The sequence below is a fragment of the Xiphophorus hellerii genome, chromosome 13 (genome assembly GCF_003331165.1).
Source record: "Xiphophorus hellerii strain 12219 chromosome 13, Xiphophorus_hellerii-4.1, whole genome shotgun sequence".
In the NCBI taxonomy this organism is placed as follows: domain Eukaryota; kingdom Metazoa; phylum Chordata; class Actinopteri; order Cyprinodontiformes; family Poeciliidae; genus Xiphophorus; species Xiphophorus hellerii.
The window spans coordinates 19,905,077-19,926,920 of record NC_045684.1 but is presented as its reverse complement, the minus strand read 5'-3'; the positions used below and the strand labels follow the sequence as shown (position 1 = coordinate 19,926,920).

The 21,844-nt window shown below is 38.8% G+C and overlaps 1 protein-coding gene across 1 annotated transcript; it reads right to left on the bottom strand.

Moving 5' to 3' along the window:
• Positions 1-1,070: 1,070 nt before the first annotated feature.
• Positions 1,071-11,004, bottom strand: nfe2l3 (nfe2 like bZIP transcription factor 3). The gene is made up of 5 exons (XM_032581273.1): positions 10,142-11,004; positions 6,732-6,812; positions 4,817-4,921; positions 4,029-4,488; positions 1,071-3,951 (listed from the first exon to the last, which is right to left on the bottom strand). The coding sequence occupies exons 1-5, from the start codon at positions 10,634-10,636 to the stop codon at positions 3,191-3,193; spliced, it is 1,902 nt and encodes a 633-aa protein (XP_032437164.1). The 5' UTR covers positions 10,637-11,004; the 3' UTR covers positions 1,071-3,190.
• Between the last annotated feature and the right edge of the window lie 10,840 nt (positions 11,005-21,844).

Here is a 21,844-nt window from a genome sequence, read left to right as displayed (position 1 = left end):
TAGAAAAACATTCAACATTTTGTGACGTTCCATTTTAGTCGGATAAGGCAGACAGAGCAAATGACTTTTTGAGATTCGATAAAAAATTCTACACGATTTCCTTCTTATATTTACTTTTATGAATAAAATTTCAACATTTAGGTCATTCATTTGTATTCAACTCTCCTCCCTTAGTTAAACCAGCTTCTCCGGTTGCAGCTGAAAGTTCTTTGACATCTGACTTTACCAGCTTTGTCCCTCGAAATTTAACCTATTCTTTGCAAAATAGATCAATATCAGTCAGACTTAAAGGTCACATCAGTGGACAGTAAGTTAGCTTTGTGCAGGTTTTGCATTCTTCTCATTGCTCTTGATTGCAGTCACGTTTGTCCTGCCTTTCTCAGGTCTTGCTCTGACCCACCAGCAAGCTGTCCAGGGTATTTCTCCTTTATTGCCAAAATTAAAAAAACGTTAAAAAGGTTTCAGTTGCTGGTATTTAAAGTTTCAGTTGCACTGACTTTGAAGTATATCGCTGTTGTGATTTGCTAAGAACAATCAGACAATAAGTTTTTCTTCTTTTTAATCACACTTATTTTCAACAATCACTCTGAAGTCTAGCAAATATGATTTTCAGAAAAAGAACAAATTATAAAAAAAAGGCATACAAACAGCACAACTTAAAACAAATGACATTATGCACTCCAACTTTTCTTTTTTTTTTTTTTAGCGTCTTCTAGAACAACTTTCATGCAATAAATGGCAACATCTCAGTTCGTTCTCTGATAATCTCAACATCAACACCCAATAATAAAGAGCACGGAGAAAATTGGTCTGGTTGCACTGCAAAAACGCAAAAGCTTAGCCAATTTTGGTCTAGTTTCTAGTGCAAATATCTTAGCACAGCTGAAATAAGACAAAACTAACTTGCAAGTAACTTTTCAGCAAGATATGAGAGCTTGTTTTAACTCGGTTATCCCTTAATATTGATGAAAAAGTTCTAGTTCCATTGGCAGATTATTTCACTTATAACAAGACATTTTCCCAATGTTATATGTGAAATAATCTGCCAATGAAACAAGTACCTTTTCATCAATATTAAGGGATTGCTCACTTAGAATAAGATCCTGTATCCTGCTGAAAAGTGACTAATAAGATAGTTTTGCTTCATTTCAGATATTTGCACTAGAAACTAGACCAAAAATAATTGACAAGATTTCGTGATTTTGCTGCGTGGCTTTGACAAAATGATAAATTAAAGTGGGGTTGTGCCCAGTACTTATTTATAGGTCACTTTATTACTTGTAGAAAAGAACAGGTACGATTCCTGACAGACAAGCGGAGTTAAAAAAAATGCCCACAACATTACCAGAGTGGGTCAGTGTGTTTGATCCAAGGTAAATACTATATAGTGGAAAGTGAAGGAGTGCAAAAACACCTCGTAAGTACTTGACACAACCTCACTGATCATGAAATAGAAAAAATAAAACACCCTTTTTGGTTCCTCCAAACCAGTTTGATCAAAGAATAGAAAGTAGAAATAAGGTAAAATCTAATATTAACAGAACTTCAGAACAACAAAGCTGAATTTTTGACGGAAGACAATTTTCCAAATTAGAGACTACTCCAAACATGATACATTTCTCCTCCACACTTATGTGACAATATAAACTGAAGAACCTTTTAATAGAACGACTTCAACATGAATAATTAACAGATAAGACCATGATGGATGACTGGCAAAAACACTTTTGGGTGTGGATGCTGTTACCAAATCAAAGTTAACTATTTACTGCACAAGTGCCTGAAACTGCAGATGAACGACGGTGAAGTAAGCAGATATTTATAAAAATAAACTGCATTTAATACAATTTTGAGACATATTTGCAGCTCACTCAGGGTGGAAGAAAGAGCCAGACTTTCAGAAGACAATCAGAAGATTAAACAGTACAGACACGGTTGATCTATTGCATCCTTTTGAGTTCGAGTCTGTTGTGGATCCTAAAGTATTGTTCGTATTTTGGAAATCGCTAATCTAAGGATATTCTTTGACTCCATCCCTGCTAATAGTTGAACATTCATTGGAGGGAAAAAAAACAAAACAAACTTTGAATATGTCTCGCCTATTCTTAAAGAGAAATTTGAATTAGCTGCATTCAGTATCAGCAAGTACAAATAAAGATCTAAAAGTCCTCCACAGAATGTTAATCAGTGCATTCCCTAGCAACTATTTCTGTAATATGTAAAATGTGTCAAAGCAAAACTTTATGTTTTTTGACCAAAAGTTGATGTTGACAATTTTAGACTTTCTTTTACCTTGTAGCAACATTGACGTGTTTTTTTTTTTAGGGATGAGGTTGAGTATTTTTATGCCAGCACTTAAATTGTTGCAATTGAAAAGGTCAAACGTACGTGTCCTCATCTCCAACTGATGTAGATGTTTTATTTGTTCTAGAAACCTTTAAAACTCTTAAAACATGTTTACACCCAACATAACAAAAAAAAAAAATCACACTTTCTTAAAAGCAGATTAAGGCCTCTTTAATCATTGGTTTGCTTTATGTAATCAAAAAGATCGTAGAAAAGAATTACTTGATTATTTTTTCCATTTCAGTTCAAAAGGTTAACCTTACCTACCCCCTGATGTCTGAAATGTTGGCTGTAAACATTTGGTGGAATTTAAATTTTCTTATCAGTTACATTTTAAGTTATATATATATATATATATAAAAAAAAGTCTCATGACGCATATAAGAACTTCAAGTTCAAGAACCTCAAGCCATTTATAAATACAATCTTTACCCTCCTACTTCTACTAAATAGGCAAAGTACAAGGCAAACAAACAGAACAACCCTCTTCTTAGAGCTCTAACCAGAATCTGCCATACTTAGCAATAAATGTCCGAGTTCATATCTTAATAGGCACAAAGAGAGATTGATGCTGTTTCCAGCAGCTAAGCTGTTCCCTTAAACCCTGCTTTGCCCATCTTTAACAAGCAAACAAAAGTCCAGTGTGTAAGCTACTTTTCTTTTCCATAAGTACAGATATTTTTTTTTTAATTAATTTATGCTCTGAGTCTCTCTTGTTTTTGCAGCTTGTGAAAATTTAGGCTCCCAATGCAATCTTTACAAACGTAAAACCCCAATGCTAGGTTTAGTAAAGTTCAGCAATATCCAAAACACCCCCCTAAAGCTCAAGTCTCGGTGAGCAATCTCACTGCTTCTTCTCCTTCTTTCTCTTGTCTGTTTTTTTGCCAGCTGATGTGGCGACAGCGGGCTGTCTGATGGGCTGAACTGCAACCCTCCCGTTAGCACCGCACTGCAGGGTAAACCTCTCGGGGTTCAGGGGTCGCCCCGACGCGTCCCTCACCCGAGAGAGGACGTCCCGGGTCAGCTGCTTAAACTGGTGGGCCACAGCGCCCATGGTCTTGGCCGTGAGCCGCTTTTCCCTCAGCAGTCTGTCTCTCTGGGCCTGCAGCCTCTCCACCTCCTCCTGGAGCCCCGTGATGGCGTCCAGCTTACGCTTGCGGCAGTTTTGCGCCGCCAGCTTGTTCTTCCCGCGCCTGCGGATGTCCCTCAGGAGCGTCACCTGATCGGCGGAAAAGCTGTGGCTGTCCAGCACCTCCATGAACTCTTCCACGGGCATGTTGACGATCTGCAGGACGGAGAAGGGGATGAACATGGCGCGGGCGCGCAGCTCGTCGCGGCTCAGCTCCTGTTCCTCCAGCCGGGACCCGCCGTCCTCCTCTAGCTCCTCGGTTTTACATGGCAGCCTTAGGGGTGGCATGCTGAGGAGAGGGGGAGATGAGTAGCTGTGGTCGTGCCACACACTCTCACTCAGATCAACAGGTGGCCACATGGCACGGTGGTCCAGTATGCCTTTAGGGGGCTTGGAGTCCACCTCGCTGCTGTAGCCGGTCGCGCCGCCCTCTTCTTCATAGTACGAGCTGGTCGATGATGACATCTCAGATGAACCTAAAAGAGAGCGGATAAAATAAATGTTGGTACAAATATTAGCAATATATTAGTAACCTAAAAAAAATTTTACTAACCAGGGGAGGCTGGACATCCATAGCTGCTTTCCAAGGAGAGTCCTGAATCGGAGTCCAAGTCCTCAAACGCTCGAGAGTCTAAGCACTCGAGGTAGTTCAGCTGATTGTCTATTGCCTCCAGGCCCAAACCCAGCTGATTGATTTGTTCAAACACAGCCTCATCTAGGCAGCTACCGAGCGCGCTCTGCGATGTCAGATTTCCAGTTAAGTTGCACACCGAGGCAAAGGGCAGCGCAGCGAGGCCCACGGCCATGCCCGGCAAAGAGTCAGAGAGCGAGGAGTTTGTGGACTCCAGTCGCAGGAGGTTTCTATCCCGCTGGCTGACCGTCTGGGAGTCTGTCGGTCCAAACGCCCCGGCGCTGGTCACCATGGCATCATGCAAACTGACGTCCTGGCTGATGGCGCTGCTGATGTCCGAGTCGAGCTCCGAGAGACGATCGGTGACAAGAGAGTCCAGATCCTGCGTTTTGAAAGAGCAAAGAGCAACGTCGTTTACACAGCGTTCCTGCATCTTTTCAGGTCAAACAAAACGAATCAAAATAGAACAAATGGATGGAAAACAGAGGGATAATTGAATGATGGATGGAGAGATTAAGCAACAGAGAAAACACTGGAAATATAATTGTTTTTTTCCCTAAACACCAAGATTTGGAAAATACACAATTCAAATTCCATTCTCTTCTGGACTGCACAGGAATCTTGTTCAATTTTAAAACTCCTTTCCACAGCATACAGATCAATTTAAACCAAACTCTTGTGTTTTGCACTTGTATTTTGTGAAAACTCACATCAAGATCTGCAACAGAAAGCAAATTGTTCCAGTCGATATCAGCAGCTGGAGGAACATGGTGAAGCACCGGCTCAGGCAGCGTAGTGATGCCTTCAAGCAAACTCTGAAAGAAAAAAGGAAAACAGGCATGAAAGGCTAAACAAAAACCAAATTTCACAAATGAGGTATATTTCATTGCCGTAGATGTAAAATCCCTTTGAATAAATTTTTTTTTTTTGAAGCAAAAATTGCTGCTGTCTGGATTAGCAATTATGGTACTTTTTGCCAACAGAAAACTAGTTGGTCTTCTTCTATAACATATCACAAAAGACATACTGAGAGAAGGCTTTTGGAGAAAAACCATGCCCACAGCATCACAGATCTTCCATCATACTTTACAGGCACATTCACCCTTTGTTTGAATCAGTACCTTTGTTGCAGTTCGTTGCAGAAAGGCTTAATCATGGCGTTATCTGACCAAACCACCCTGTTCCAGTTAAACACTCAAGTAGGATTTATCAACTTCGACACATTTGCATTTTTGACAAAAGTGCAGAAAACTATTGTCCCTCCTCTGCCTCTGAAAGCAGTTGCTGGTGTATGGATAGAATCAAATGTGTGATAAGGAAACAGTTGGATATTTTTTATTTAATTTCTCTCCCAATGTCTTATTCTCTGTGCGTGAAAGAAAGATTTACTTGGGTCCTTTTCCATCCTTGTTTGTCACAGTTCCACTTGTTTTAAACATTTTAATTATTGCCTTTCCTGGAGGGCAAGTTTAGGCTAGCAGCTATTTTCAAGTAGCACTTTCCGGACGTTTTCAAATCAGCATTTGTCTACTTTCCTCTTATTTATGACCTTATAATGAGTCACCTATGTCCATTTTGGTCATAAGATTATACATCAGGAATAAACAAAGTCATGCTTGTCAGCTTTTCCTTGACACTTTGACATAATAGAATATGCTCAGTTTATATTTGAGATTTTGTAAACTGAAAATTGACATAAAAAAAAAGTTTGGACTTTAAAATTTAATTATATATCTTTACCAGGGGAACCATGGTGGTGCAATGTAATTACTGAACATTGTTTTTAGTAGTGCTTTTGAGCAAATGTATTTTTTTCCGACTCATTACATTTGATTCTTGGTTAAAGTAAAAACACTTTAACAAGACGGAAATGATTTTCCTGTAGATGTGTATGCATTTGCTTGTTTTTTACGACTTTGTCGTGGGCCCTGCAGCGGGTTTCAGAGGAGCCTTAGACAACACGTCCAGTACTGTTTTAACGGGAAGTGAGCAGAGTCGCCTCAAAGCAGATGAGTCAGGCAGGAAGCACAGGAACAGCGGAGAAATCTGACCCATTTTCCTAACTGAAACACTCCCACACCTACGTTAGGTAACAACATGAACATAATCAGTGCTATTAGGCGAAAATGGGAGAGGCTCTTTTGCTAAGTTTTATATGAACTAGAAGCTCCTGTTTATGAATCACGTGAAAATAGAAGTTTGGAAGACTAAAAGAAACTGGAACAACTGGGTAAACTCTGTGGGCAATGAAGCGAAACAGAGCAAACCACAAGACATGTAATCTCAAAATCTAGGATTGTTACTGGTTTTCAGTGAAATGAACCTATTAATGCCATACAATTTTATGAGAGTTCTTTGCCTTAAGGTGTTACTTTACCTTACATTTTGCAGGACTTTAGTGCAAAATGTCCTGCAAATTTTGCACTAAAGTCCAAATATGCTTAAATATGCTGTACAAAATTAGAACATCTGTTCAAAGATTACTGCCATATGACGTCTTTTACACAAGTACATCCAACATAGCACGATACTGAGCTGGAGGAACTTAAACTAAGACAAGAACTGTAAGGTATATGCTCAAAAAAAATAAAAAGTGCATTAAAAATCACAAAGGAACTGTCATACCTCTTGTTCTAGAGTTGAACTGTGAGCCAGGTGAGTAAGTGGAACTGCTTCCTCCTCTTCTTTAATCTTAACTTCATCCTCCTGGTAGGGAGAATAAGTATAGATAGAGAGATTAGCAATGAGGAAATTGTAAACTTTGAACTTTGTGTTCGAAAAGAGAGACGCAAACATCTTGTTTGCTGCGACCCAATAAGCCGCCAGAGGTCACAGCATTTCCAGGTTCCCTGATCCCGTTTTAGCCACAGCAGAATGCGGTTCTTGTGTTATGTAACGTTCTAACGATGTCAAGGTCTGTTTTAATAGGCAGTTGTAAAAGTTAGGGCAGCGATGACCTGATACACTGCCAGTGATGTGAGTTACCAGCTGTTACACACACACACACACACACACACTATAGTTGTTTTCCATGTGCAGTGGGATTGGATGTAAAAGGATAATGATTACTATTTAACTTTCTGCGTCCTTGCTAAAAGCAAAAAGAAAGCAGCCTATTTCTGCTCTGCCTGAACTTGCTGACTCCCTACTCGGTCACTTCTTCTGCTTCAAATAGCTTTGTGACACTTGCCGACTGGAGTCTATGAAAATCCCAGCTGAAGCGTTCTTCTTTACACAGTAGAGAGCAAAAGCTAATTTAAAAAGCTTTGGAGGTAAAATAAAAGAAATAAAGACATCAACATTGCATTTAGCAGTTCCAAGGGAACTCTATGGGAGGGACAATGTTCAAGAGTAGACCACGGCTATTGTAAGCAAACAGGGTGCGGATCTGATCCTCACTCCTTCACCTCTCCAGGTCCACAGCTGGTGATTAACCCTGAAGAAAGGCGACACTGTTTGTAACATCAACTGTTGCCAGAACATAACCTACACCAAGCAGCTGTTTCTACTAGAAAGAGCTAGAAAAGCGTAATTAATGGGGGGAGGAATTAAACATGAGGGTTGAGAGTTTTATCTGCGTTACAAAAAGAAGAAAATCTATGAGATGCACTAAGAAATCAGCTGGTTGGCACTGATTAGCTGTTTGGAAACGCATAAATCAGATCCCTTCTTCTATATGTTCCACCATATTAAGAACAAACAAGTCAGAAAGGCAACTACGCTCTTTAGAGAGGAGTTTGTAATTGAGTGAAGATGACTCAATGCTGATGATGCGAGAGACTAAGACCATTGGTAGAAAACAGGATGGCGACTGGGGTATAGAAAAGTTGATCATGGAACATGATGGATTGGGAAAGTTTGGCCGCCTTCTAGCATTCTCCAAAGTAAAGAGCAACATTCTTTACGACAGGCACCGATATGAACATTTTGGGCAGACATCAATATCTGATATCAATACTGCCATTACTGCCAATAACCAATGTTTGAAGCAATCACATCGCTTACATTGCTTCTTTTCTTCAGTTAAACAGCCCATAATGCTTTGCTGCATCACTATCACATGATCAAACAAATACCACATGGCCAACCCACTCCCAAACCCCTCCTGAAACACAAATGGCAAAAAAAGAGGAAATAAATACTTGTTAATTTTGGAAAAGTTATTGGCCGATATCGATGTTGATGCCGAAACATCGCAAGTCCCTAACAGAGATTATCGTTTTAGTAATGCTAACCATGCTAATTACTAACATAAAACATCAGCTCTGTAAATATTCAGTTGTTTTAAAATGCCAGTGATGCAATGTTTTATAGCAGCTGCTTTCTCACACACAGTGTGACGTCACCTCTGCTTTTAATATAAATGATTAATATGTGCTAACAGCAGGGAGACTACAAGGAGAATGTTCAGTGCTTTTCTTTTATTTTCTTAGAATGTAGCGCTCAAACAGAAACCCAGAATGATAAATGAGAAAACTAAAAACAAGATTTTTATCTTGGTTGTGTTATTTAGAGGTATCAAATTCCAACTAAAGGCAAAAACACCTAGTGAGAACTGACAGGAGCAGCCTAAGGTTTTCTGCATACTTTTGATGCCTGACTGTCATGTTATCTCCTTTAATGAGTATCTAACTAACTAGACTAGTTGCATTACCAAGGAAGATCTAGCAATCGCAAACCCCTTGCTAAAATTAAAATACTCATCAGTGTGAATATCATAAATATCGGACTTTTGATGAAGCACATGAACTTGTCACCTTTCCATGCTGGAGTGAAGTAAAATTTAAAAACAAGAATAAAAAGGTTATGAATATATGCTGCATCGTCTCTGGTTTAAACATGGTCAAAGATTATATAAACCATCCCAAGTATAAAAATACATGCACCATCACCTGTATTTGGTTAAATGTGTTTAGCAAGTTAGCAACTTGCAGAGAATCCATTTGCTTTTTGTAACCCTCTATTAACTTTGTCTAATTCTGGCCAATATTTGCCCACTCTTCTCAGCAAAGGCAGCAGAATTGTTTTTGAATTGGCCTGTTTCAATGTACGTAGCCATCCTCTTTTAGGGTTAAGGTCAGATCTTTCCAGAAGCTTAATATAATCTTGCCACACCCACTCCAAAAGCAGCATGTTTTTCAGGAATCACTCTACATTTAGTTTTGTCCATGTTTCGAACATTTATCTGTTGGTTTGAAGTCAAGTTGAAGAATTCAGAGGTAGTCCTTCTCTCTCTTACTCCATCCTCTTTTTGTGCATCAGGACCAGTGGTAGCAGAAAATGCTCTAATCATGTCGCTACCACTACCATGCTTGACAATTGATGCTGTGTTTTTGAGTTTAATTTCACTATAAATACAACGGTCCCCCAGCATCTTCCAGTTTATGAAAGGTTTAAATCTTGGTGGTTTTCTGGTTGCTCCCAAACATATGAAACAGTTTGGTTCAGATGGCTGGACTTGGAGACTACTGGGTAGTCATAACAATTTGAAACATACACTGAAACTGGTGTTGAAATGGATAAAAAGAGGGCAGGATTAAGCTTCTGGAGTGGAGCTGACATTGTTTTGACGCTACAAGACCTGCCTGGTTCATCAGCAACTTTCTAAACGGCATGTCAAAATATTATGTGAGATTTCATGCTTTCTTTTTGAGAAATTCTAACTAAAATACAAACCCAATCCTTGATTTTCTCTGCAAACCCCAAGTTCTTGACTTTCACACAGACGACAACTGTATGTATACTCCAGAAAAGCACTTTAGGTTTGGAAGTGCCTCAAACAAATGAAAAGGAATGTACTCTATTCCTTATGCCAACGATTTATCACATTCTGTTGTTTCCTTCCTGGTTTACAAGGAAACATAAAAATAATTGACTACATGGGTGGATATTCCCCCTTTCTGAGGCACTGGTTAGTCACGGCATAAGTTTTTAAGTCCTTGTTGATCCCTTTGTTTGTTGTCAGTTAGCCAGCCTATCCCAAAACATGTTGTTGATTAATAACAATTCCCCCAACGTAATAAGACATTACTTACATTCAGGAAGGCTCCAGCACCACAAGGCCCCTGTCCCAGCTCAGAGTTGGGCTGGCAGTGCACTTCTTGGTCTCTGGCAAGCAGGTGCTCACCGGCATCTGCAGGTTCATTGTCAGTGCTTTCTAACCCTACGCTGGCGTCAGGGTTGTCGCTGGTGGAAGGCCCCGTGGAGGAAACTTGGTGCACCAGCCACGCGTTCAGCTGCGTGTGGAACCGCGGCGAGCCGAGGTTCCTCACCTCATCCAGCAGACGACGACTGGCGAAGAAGTAGTCCAGCTCGGGGCATTTTGGATGCACTCCGTATCCGTCAAGTGTGTCTCTCAAAACGTGAAAGGGTGTCTGAATGTAGGCTGAGCTTGGACCCAAGTTGATCTCAGTGAGTGGCGGATAGTAGCCGGTAAGGTAGCTGTCGATGTCTACTCGAACTCCAACCAAACTGAGCAAGATAGTCAACTGAATTAGGCCTTCTGTAAAGTATTTTTTCGCGACCTGCATTTTCTAAATACTCCCAAAATACGGGCGCCTATGAAATCCTGACCCGTCAGTTCCTCTATCCCGAGCGGACAAAGGGGGAAAAAAGCTAACAAAAGAGCACGCCTTCCCCTGTCAGACAAAGAGGTCCGCCTGTACCGGTGACAACGTCTAGCTAGCTGTTAGCGTTTAGCTCCAAGACTTAACTACCGGCAAAAAGGCAACTTCACGTCATTAACATACTACAAGCTTTAACTTTCTATGCGTTGCAGCGGATACATTTCTTCCCGACGAGTCCACGCTATCACAACCCCAAAGTCGTTTGGATAAAAGTGAAAACGAAACATGTAAATAGCTCCAATGCTGTCACTGTAAACTGCTGCAACTCTTTCGTAATTTGCATAGCTCCACGGTGATTGGGCGAAAGCTTTGGCCAGAAGAGAGAGTAATTGGTCAAGCCAACTGTCCATAAATTCAAACCAATAGGAGCAAAGAAAAGTTGTCCACTTGAACAACAAGAAAGTAAGCTTCCATTTAATCGTTTATCATTCATACTTTAATAATTAACCGAACGAGGTGAGCTATGATTTTGATAATGTGTTGATTTACTTTGAATATCTCTAAGTTCTAAGGTGCAAGATTATATTGTTACTTAGGAATTTCAGTGAGGGTTTTCTAATTTCCCTTGTATTTGTGCTTTAAACCAACTTTTTAACCTTTTTAGCCTCGCTGTTAGTTTTTAACCTGTATCTTTATAAGGTGGTAGTCGAATACGTTCAAACTGTTAACTTAATTTCTTTACAAAGGAGCACAAATGAAAGCAGTAAAATGCCATATAAAAAAAGTATTTACCCCATTACAGAACACTTACTTATGTTTGAAATTCTCAACCACATTTTAAAATCATATAAGCAGAGTAAATACAAACGGAGCTGTTGATCTGTGTTGCTTACTATCTTACAATCTTGCCTAGTCAACTGAGTCAGTGAAGTTTTCAAATGATGATATTACTTAAGGTAACTAACCAAGCTCTCCACCCAATACACACAAGCCTACATAAATGGTTCCATGTTAAGGTAAGTTTCAATAGTTATAGTCTAGGATGATTACTGCCTGACAAAATGTCAGACATTTGGTCAGTATGACTACATGAAGCATGCTAAAAGATCTCAAAACAACATGATGCCCTGATATCAACAAGTTCAAGAACAGATGAGAAACAAATCAGTTGAAATTGATGTGCCTCAAAGGGGTTACAGAGTAATTTACTGAGATTGCGGATGACTGTGAATGACTGTGGAACCACAGTCATCGTTCAAAAGGAAGAAAACGAGGAAAAGTTCTGAACCCTAATGCAATTGACCAAAATTACTTTAAGAGTGCATCAATGAGTCATGAAAAATCACAGATCACTTAAAGCACTGCATGTCCCAGTGCCTTAATGGTTCATGTCATTATTCACAATTTAACAATAAGAAAGACGTTAGGCAAAAATGTCCCATGCAAAATATAAAAGGGGAAAATCCTTTTGTTTTACAGCGCCATACACATTAATATAGCAAAACTGAGCTTGATTACATTGTTTTTCCCTCATATATTTTCTAATAAAGTATATTAAAAAGTTACATGAAATGAAGCAGGTTAAATAGCTTTCGTTCTTTTGCTATTATATTATAAACACACAAAAAAGTGATAATCCTGGGATTTTGTCAGCAAATTGATTCATCCATCCATTCATTTTCTGTACACCTTTGTCCCTTAGTGGGTTCAGGAGGGGTGCTGGTGCCTACTGTATCTCCAGCTAACGTTCCGGCCAAGAGGCGGGGTACACACTGGACAGGTCGCCAGTCTGTTGCAGGGCAACACAGAAACAGACAGGACACACAACCATGCACACGCACACTCACACCTAAGCTGTGAGTGTGCGTGTTGCTGCAAGGCAACAGCTCTACCAACTGTGCCACTGTGCAGCCCCTGCAAATTGATTTTGAACAATAAATGTATGATCTTTTTCTGGGTAAAACAAACCCATAATAATAATATAGATATATACTGAAGTGAAACAATTGGTTTCCTTTCAGCCCAAAGCAGCTATTCAACAATTAATAAATAATTGTTGCAATGCCATTATCGCAGACATTAACTTTGCGCTCTCTCGCTAATTGTGCTTTTTATAGAAGGTGTGATTGGCACATTGCTTCTGTGTTTTGTTTTAAATCTTTCCTGTATGGAAGACATTGAGAGAGCTATTGCTGCCATGAATTATGTGCATTAAGGTTTTCTCTTTTCCATAGAAAGTACACGTGGTTTATTGCTTCTGAGTTTAGCTGTGTCTTTTTCCTGGATGGAGTCACTGGCACAAATATTATTGCCATAAGCTGTGTCCTCGCTTTAATTGTCCTTGCTAGACTCCCAGCTCAGTCATTCTGAAGTAAGCTGTTTCTTTTTTTTTTACAGAATCACTGATAGAATTATTTGCTTTATTCTCTTTATTTGTCTTGCTGATACAAAGTAATCTGGGGCCAGTGCTTTTGTTAATCATGTCTCATTTCTGGATAAACCTTTTGACCAAGATATTGCCACAATTAGCTATTCCATCCATGATTTTTTTTTTTTCACAAAAAGTACAACAGGTTCAGTACTTATCTGTGCTTCTTTCCCAGATAATGTTATTGAAGGAGCTACCAGTGCTTTTGTGCAAGGGTTATGTAGGATAAGGAATCTCTAAAAAAGTCAATGAATCAATGCAATCAGCTGGACTTCTTTAGACAGACCACTTGGTGTTACATAAACTAAATTTGATTGTGTTGTTTAACAGGACCAACATGAATATTACTTTATAATTTAACTGTATCAGAAAATTATTTGAATTATAATTGGATTCTATGTGTGGATATGAATTGGCCTGTTTGCGTTGTAAAGTGCTCTGACATGACACTGGATTTCACTTGGTGGTGCACACATAAAAGAGAAAAAAATACAACAGGAACCAACTGCTTTGTTTAGATGTTGCCTTGCAGCTGCATCTTAAAAATGCAGATGCAATTTAATGGCAGTCTTAAAGACCTCCTCTTACTTAATTGTATATTTTTAATGTTGCCTCTCCATGCTTAAAGACATGTTCAGAACTGAGAAAGCCTTTTGGATGAGAGGTGAAGTATCTTCAAGTAATAAGCAAAGAGGTCTAATTATGTTCTGTTTAACCACTTGTGACTGTAATGTCCTTGATGACTAAGAATCTAAACTAGCACTTGCTGAACAACATATGAGATTTTCTATGTCTTGCAAAACCAAATAATTGCAGCCTTTAATAGTATCTTTTCATATTTTTTGTGGTTTATCCTACTGGGACATATGAGGAAAGTCCACATTTAAATCCACACTTTGCTGGCAATGCTTCTTTTCTTAAAAGGTGAACATGTTGAAGAAACAATATGGGCTTTATGCATCAACTCTCCATTCAGTTCTGATTATGGTACAGCATGTGTACATTGACTTAGAGAGCAGAGTGTGGTTTTCAATGTTTTTGAACAATAATGTATTCTACAGTTCACCATCTCCATCACAGGGCTTGAGCGTAATATGTTTTGAAAATATAGGTTCTGTGTCTCCAGGAGAATTTGAGAATTGGAAGATGGAAGCCATTCTAAGTACAACCCGTAATGTCAATGTCAGTCTCAATTCATCCACATGCTATTTCAGTGAGACTTTTGTATAGACTGCAGGGTTTTCTTTTTCATTATTTGCCTCTTTTGAACACTCTTATCTTATGCCGGCCTTTATTTCTTTGGCACAAATCAAAAAATAATCATTAAGGTTAAAAAAAGGACAGATTGCATTCATGCAGTAGGAGAGTTGATAAAGCTATACTTTGGACAGTCAGGGTTTTTCACCAGACACTATCCAAGGTCTCTGCAGGATTGTGTGAACGAATATCCTTGACTGATGCCACAAGAGAGGAAATGGTTGTTAAAACTTAGCGTGGTTGTTCATTTTATTGGATCGATGTGTTTGTGACGCATTTATGCACATATAGTAAACTGGGTTTGAAAACAAAATGCAGGATTTATTTACTTTTATGAATAAATAAAAGCATTTATTTATTTATAAAAGTATAAATAAATACCTTTTGCCAAAATCCCAAGTGCTGATGAAGTACTGGATCTTTAAGACTACTTTTATCTGTAAAAAGTTAGTTTTATTAATTAATTTTTGTATTGTCTAAATCATTAAAAATGATATCAAAAGGGTTTTTTTTTTTTTGTTTTTAGCAATTTAGCACATGGGCAAAGAAAGATCCGGTTTCATTTGCATAATAAGAATAAGTCGATATTGACAAATAAGCAACAAAAAAATGACGTTACATGTAGAGATTATACTTACAAAATGTAAATTAAGATGATTGAACTAGCTGGTGAAGTGCACCGTGTGTGTAATTTGTTAGTGATCCATTGCGACCCCTGCTGTCACAATTTGGTAATTGCTGAACTGATGTTTTTCAAAGCTGTTTTGGACTTTGAATAATACTGTAACAAATGTCTAAATGGACACGTAGTTGTTGGAAGAAAATCCTTTATATTACAATTCAATTCATTTTCAGGGGAAAATGAATTGAATTTTCTCCCTAAAATCGTCACAATAAGACAAAAGTATAATCCATAAAAACTGATCACACTGACTAAAATGTTCAAAAGACCTTAAAAATTATCCATTAAATGAAATAGATGGGAAGACACTATTAACTTTACTAGTCTACTTTGACTAGAAAGTGAGAGAAGTGACACTAAATTTCACTAAATACAGTTGACAAAACACTTTATTAATCGCAAACAGAAAGTGAAACACTGGTTTTTCAAAAGCACACAGAGATACAAAACACTGAATTTTTCCTGGCCTACATTAGCCTACATAATATGCGTCAGTGGAAATGCACTGTAGACAGGGTTTATATGACACACCGTTGTGCATGGCAAGTACACCGAGAAATTATTTTAACCGTTTCTTTAATTTCAAAATATAACAACATCGTAAAGCACACAGAGAAAATATTTTAACTGTTTCATTAATTTAATTTAATTTTTTTTTACAATTTTAAGAAGTAAATAGTGTATTTCAGCACAAACATCTCTCGACTATTTAGCGTCCCTAAAATACACCAACAAACTTAGTGTTTGGCAATCGACTGCAACTCTTCCCACCCATTAACTGTATTTACTGTGAGATTAAATTACATGCAATTGACAATCTCTCAACGCATAAGCTAAGGAAAGAAATACACATATCCCCACTATCCTAAATATGAGGTACATGCAAAAAACTCTTCGAAATAGAAATAGAAAGAAACTGATCCTTGACAGCACGTGACATCTGCGTTTCGCCTCGTGAAAGCGTCACTGACGGGACGGTGCGGCTCGAACGAGGTCCAGACCCGAACCGCTCCGCCTCGCGTGCCGCTTAGGAAGCTTAAAACTATCAACTCCCACTGATCTGACGCCAGCGCGCTGTCACGTCATTAATCCGAGACAACTTTCAATAACGAAGTGAAACAAGCACATTCAAATCAACTTTGCGAAGTTCGGACAGATTTATTGAGGGAGGACTCCTAAATCACACACTATGTAGCCCTCCTAGAGCGAGGCTGATTGGAGGAGCCACACGTGACGTAGTGGCAGACTAATGCGCACGCGCATGTATCTAAAAAAAAAAATGGAGGCAGCTTGGCTTGATGTGAAGTTGGACACACGTAGTAATTCTGTGAGTTATAAAATTGTTAGTTTAGTAGTTATGAGGGGTTAAGTATGAGTATACCACTGACACCTCATCAAATTTAATCAATCAATCTATCTATCTATCTATCTATCTATCTATCTATCTATCTATCTATCTATCTATCTATCTATCTATCTATCTATCTATCTATCTATCTATCTATCTATCTATCTATCTATCTATCTATCTAAAGAATATATTACAAGTAAATAAAACAATGCAAACAAAATAATCAAATATCTAATAAATATAATGATGATGATAATAATAATAATAATAATAATAATAATAATAATTATTATTATTATTATTGTTGCAATTTCTGTACTTCTAATTATAATAACAATAGCTATTATTATTATTATTATTATTATTATTACTGATACTATCACTACTACTAATAACAATAATAATAATAAAACAAATGAATAAATTTGCATTTATTAACACCACATTGTTGTAAGATAAATATAAATAACAAGAAATTCCAAATTTGGTATTTGTAAATATTTAAAGTTTGTAGTAAAAAATACTGTTACAAAAATTATTATTATTATTATTATTATTATTATTATTATTATTATTATTATTATTTGTTAAATATAAATGCATAGTCCTCAGCTCGGTGATCAGCAGCAGTGCGAGTGTGTGTCTGCAACTCTCTGCTGCAGAGCTCCGTCCTCCAGAGTGCAAAACAACCAACTGGCCCGATCTCTCTCTTCAGACCCCAATCGCTGCTTGATTGACACCCACTCTAAGCCAATGGAATTGGAGACTCAATATACGAGTTCATTATTGGTCCCTCTCTCCAGCTGCTTCCAAGCTCATCAGCCAATCACAGAGAACAAATGTCCTTACAGACTCTATGGAGGACGCTTTGGCAGACTCTTTGGCGCCCCGCAGCGGGGGCATATGGAAGAAATTTCACATCAGGATTATTCCTTGCCAATTGACGCGTATTGATGAAAACTGCTCTCCTCCGTCCAAATCCAGCCACCCCCCCGACCTCCATTCCCCCTTTCCAGTTCTGTTTTAACGCTGATTGAATAAACAGACCTAATGTGTCCCTCTGGTCAGAAGGAAACATGTGTTACATTAAGGAGTAGTTCTGCCTTGCTCCTTCAACAATAATAAAAGTCCTATTGACAGTATTACAGGACTGTTGTTGCTCGTTTTAGCTCAACCATGCCACTTTTTCTCAACATGCTCAACATTATGCTATCTAGCCTAGTTTTAGAGTGACAGAAAATACAAGTGGGTAATAAAGCATGAATTTCCCAGCGGGAATTGAAAAAAGTACAATATTTTAAAGAGGAAAAACTCCTTAACAAAGTGACATCACAAGAGGGTTAGAAATGGAGGTAATCAACTCCTATTAGGAAACAATATTGCAGACAGACTTTAACATACGTGACATGCAGTGGTCTGTTTCACAAATTACTTTCAGGTGTTTTATTGTTCCCTCGTTTTAATAAAAATAGATAGATAGATAGATAGATAGATAGATAGATAGATAGATAGATAGATAGATAGATAGATAGATAGATAGATAGATAGATAGATAGATAGATAGATAGATAGATAGATAGATAGATAGATAGATAGATAGATAGATAGATAGATAGATAGATAGATAGGGAAAAAAAGTAACTGAACTTTGAAGAATTGTTCAAGTTTCATGTGTTGTTCCAATAATTATGTCCGTACAAGGCTACTGTTTGGTAAAGTAGATTTTATTTCAATTTCATAAAAGGTTATGGGAAATCAAAACCACAATTGAAAAACTGACCGCCACATTTTTTCTACAGATTTCAATATCCAAGTGAGTTTGAGCAATTTAACAATAAAGTCTGGTGTGAAACTTTGAATCTGCAGAAAGTGCTCCAATCTTATCTGCCACAGGGGGGTGCTGTTGCACAAGTTTTACGCAACACAAGCGCTTTCCAGTGATTTTGTTACTTTGCCTCAGAAACTGGGGCTTCTTAATTGAAATCTTACCACTTCATTCACATCTCTGTTATTTTGTTTGAAAATAAACCTAAAGATGATCTCTGACACTTTATTCGGAGTTTCAAGTCACATTAAAACTTGTTTTAACTACTCTTGAATTCTCTTCCGCCTTACTTCCCTTTCTCTCACCATCTCTCTAGAGAGCCTGAGAGGCTGAGAGGCCAGCGAAGGGGTGAGGCGCTGACAGCTTTCTTTTTCATGTCTTTTCAGCATGAAACATAGTTGTGGACTCGATGTCAGCGTCTGAGATGGCCGCTTTGATAAAGTTAGTCTGGCTCGCTGAGATTGGCATCCTTCTGGCTGGAAAAGAAAACAGAAAGCTCTTATACATAAACAGAGGAAAATAGCCCTGGCTCAGAGAGAAAATTGACCCTCAGGAAACTGTGGAGTGCCATCAGCTTAGATGTCATGTGGACCACGAGCAGCGCTATAAGTAATCAAAAAGTGGTTGAAACTTGAAATATATTTTCCAAATCAAAACATGTAAGCATATTAAAAATGTTTGTGCTTGTTACTCATGTCCCTCATATTTTGTGTGCATGAAGCAACCGTCCATGTGTCAGGTTTGTTTCTGCAGCTATTGTGTCGGCTTCACTAATGGACTCCTCTCACCCTGTCTCCTTTTCCTCTTTCTTTCTCTCCCATATCATATCCATGTATTCCCCCGGGGGCTGATTAAAAGGCTCTCTGCTAGGGGGTGTGGGGAGATGGGATGAGCAGCAGTGGGGAAGAGTGGTCCTTATTACCCCATATGTCTGAACAGGGAGCGGACTGGAGTGGTGGTCCTTTTTTTCCCCAGCTAATCAATAGAGATACCGTCCCTCTGCAGGCTCTCTGTCTCCCGCTTTCCCTCCAGCCTCTGGCTCTCCCATTAGCAATAATGCGTCTGATATTGATACTGTTAGCTCTGGGATCCACGACAGAAATACAGCTGTGCTCCACATCAAGGCTGTGTGCTCAACCAAGCGACCCGAGCCATTGACATGCTGTTTAACCTGCCTGACTGTGTGATACATCTTTATAGACTGCTGGCCTTTCATTGTGAAATTTACCACCGAATCAGTGAAAATCTCCCCCCTTCTTTAATATCTGTGGTTGATTAGTAATCAATTTAAAGAGATTTATGGAGTGGGGGAGCTGCCGCAGCGAGCATAAATTGAAGGCTGTTGAGATGTCCCTTTTTTACTCACATAAAAATTGATGTAAAAACATTATTTTGGTTTTATTGGCCCTGTCTTCCACCAAGGTGCCCAGGAAATTCAAGTATTTCCAAAATCCATATGTGTAAAATCGTTGTTTTTTTTATGTCTTCGAGCTCAGTTTGCAAACAATCTGCCTTTCAGCATGTGGATGTGTGCATGAATGAGTGAATGACTGACTGTTGTGTGATGCGCATTTGTTAAGGAGCTTTGCAAGTACAGGCCATTTACCATTTAGTGTTTATATCATCTTAACTTGGTTGCATTGAGTTTTGTCGTGTTACAAATACAAAACTCATTGTGCTTCATTGGATTTTAAACAATAGGCTAGCTAAATGTTGACCAGAATATTGGCACATATTTTTTCTTTACAAATAGGAAAAGTGCGTAATTTTTATTTTTATTTTACCTTTTCCCTCCTTATTCGGATACCACCTAAAATCCACTGCAACCTATTGTTTTTAGCTCTTCTGTGAAGGCCTCAGAGGATGTTTAGACAACATTAATAGACAGGGTCATTAATATTTGTCATGATATTTGTGCAAAGTCATATTTGCATTTGATCCAGTGTATCAATTTGGCCAGTTAGAGCGACTCTCACCATCCTACCTGACAGATCTTAATGACTACGATGCTGATAGTTTTAGAGACATTGTGATAATAGGAAAGGAAAAGGATAAATTAAGGGTTATTTGCAGCCAGTATGGCATTGTTAAGAAATATTATCACTCTTAATCCCTCAATTAAAAATAAGACTATGTCACAACTGCGAAACTACCCAGACATGTCCACTAAACTGGCAGACCAGGAGAACATTTTATCAGGGAAGCAGCAGAGACGTTCATGCTAACGCTAGAGGAGTTGCGGAGATTCTCACCTCAGGTGGGAAAATCTGTTGAAAACTATTAGCAACACACTCCACAAACTGTGTCACAGAAGGCTCCCTAAAGACACTTCAGTTTTACAGTGAAATAATGGGAATTAGCACAATGTTGAGATTGTTTTTATTTTGTCATTTTGCACAGGAAACTTGTTAGACTGACAAGCCGACATGGCCACCCACAAAAGAATGAAGATCGCGGCAGAACGTCAGATTCCAGCACATCAATGACCCTGAACATAGAGCCAAAGTCTGATTGGAATGGTCTAGAAGAAAGCATGTTACAGCACTGGTGGGTATGTACTATGAGCAACATAAGATAATAAATCTTTGCATTTTGTGTTTTAAAACACTGTAGCAACATGTTTGCTAAATATCGTGTGATTCCTTATGTGTGAAAGAACTAATGAGGTTTGATTTAGTCAGAAATACAAATGTCAATTAACCCACTTTTAACTGTAAGTCATAATAGGACTTAATTGAATGGCAGCCACACTGGAATTTGTGCGCCCAATCAAACCTCGTGTTTGTCCAGTAGTACGCTCCTTTAGGGTGGTACTTAGAAAACTTAGTATTTACTGTTTAAATTGTTGAATATTCAATACACTGTCTCCCATATTTATGATAAGCAGATGAAAACAAGACACACACATTCAACATAAAATTAATCTTGGAATCTTAACCAAAAAAAAAAATAATCATCTGGAGAACAAGCAGCATTTAATTTTTATTCTTAGTCATAAAACTGAATCACTTAAGAGAACCAACTAACTTCTCCAGGCTGACTGTGGCACGGCATTGTTTGCAGCAATGGTGGGGGGATTTTTTCGGTGTTTCTCCCTGGCCGCTCGAGGGTCGTGTGGGTGTTGCCCCTTACGACCGCAGGGTTTCAGGCGCAGGGCCGGAAACTTCTGAGAGATGCCTGGGCTGGCAGAGGGGAGATTGACCTCTGACCCCCCTGACTTGGTAACCCTAGGGGTCGTAGAGCTGAGGGCTCTGGCAACGGGGAGAGGCCGTAATTGATGTGGAGAAAGAGGGAAGTCTGGAGGGGGGGAGCGAGGGTGGGGGTTGGTGGGCTGCTGGAAGCAGAGGCGACGGCAGGGACTGTGGAGAAACCTGAGGCCCCTGAGATAGGTGGGAGTGGGCGAGCTGATGAGAGCTCTGGTGTGTGTCCTTGGGTCCGTGGTGCTGGTCTGGTGGTCCTGTGGGACATAGGTGGCTGCCATGATGGAAGAACAGAGCTTCTGACTAATTAACTGAGCAGGATGAGGAACAGGAAAGATAAAATAAAACCAGAATGAAGCAGAATGAAAGAACTTCAACTCTTTTACCTTCAGAAAACAACTTTCAAAGGATTAGATTAAAAAACAAATA

Bases quoted from the DNA above. Each gene is read 5' to 3' on its own strand.
- nfe2l3 (XM_032581273.1), bottom strand. From the start codon at position 10,636: ATGCAGGTCGCGAAAAAATACTTTACAGAAGGCCTAATTCAGTTGACT. The intron at 4,489-4,816 runs GTGAGTTTTCAC...TTCAAAACGCAG, and splicing joins TTTCTGTTGCAGATCTTGAT to GATCTGGACTCTCTTGTCAC. The intron at 3,952-4,028 runs GTTAGTAAAATT...GCTCTCTTTTAG, and splicing joins TGGATGTCCAGCCTCCCCTG to GTTCATCTGAGATGTCATCA.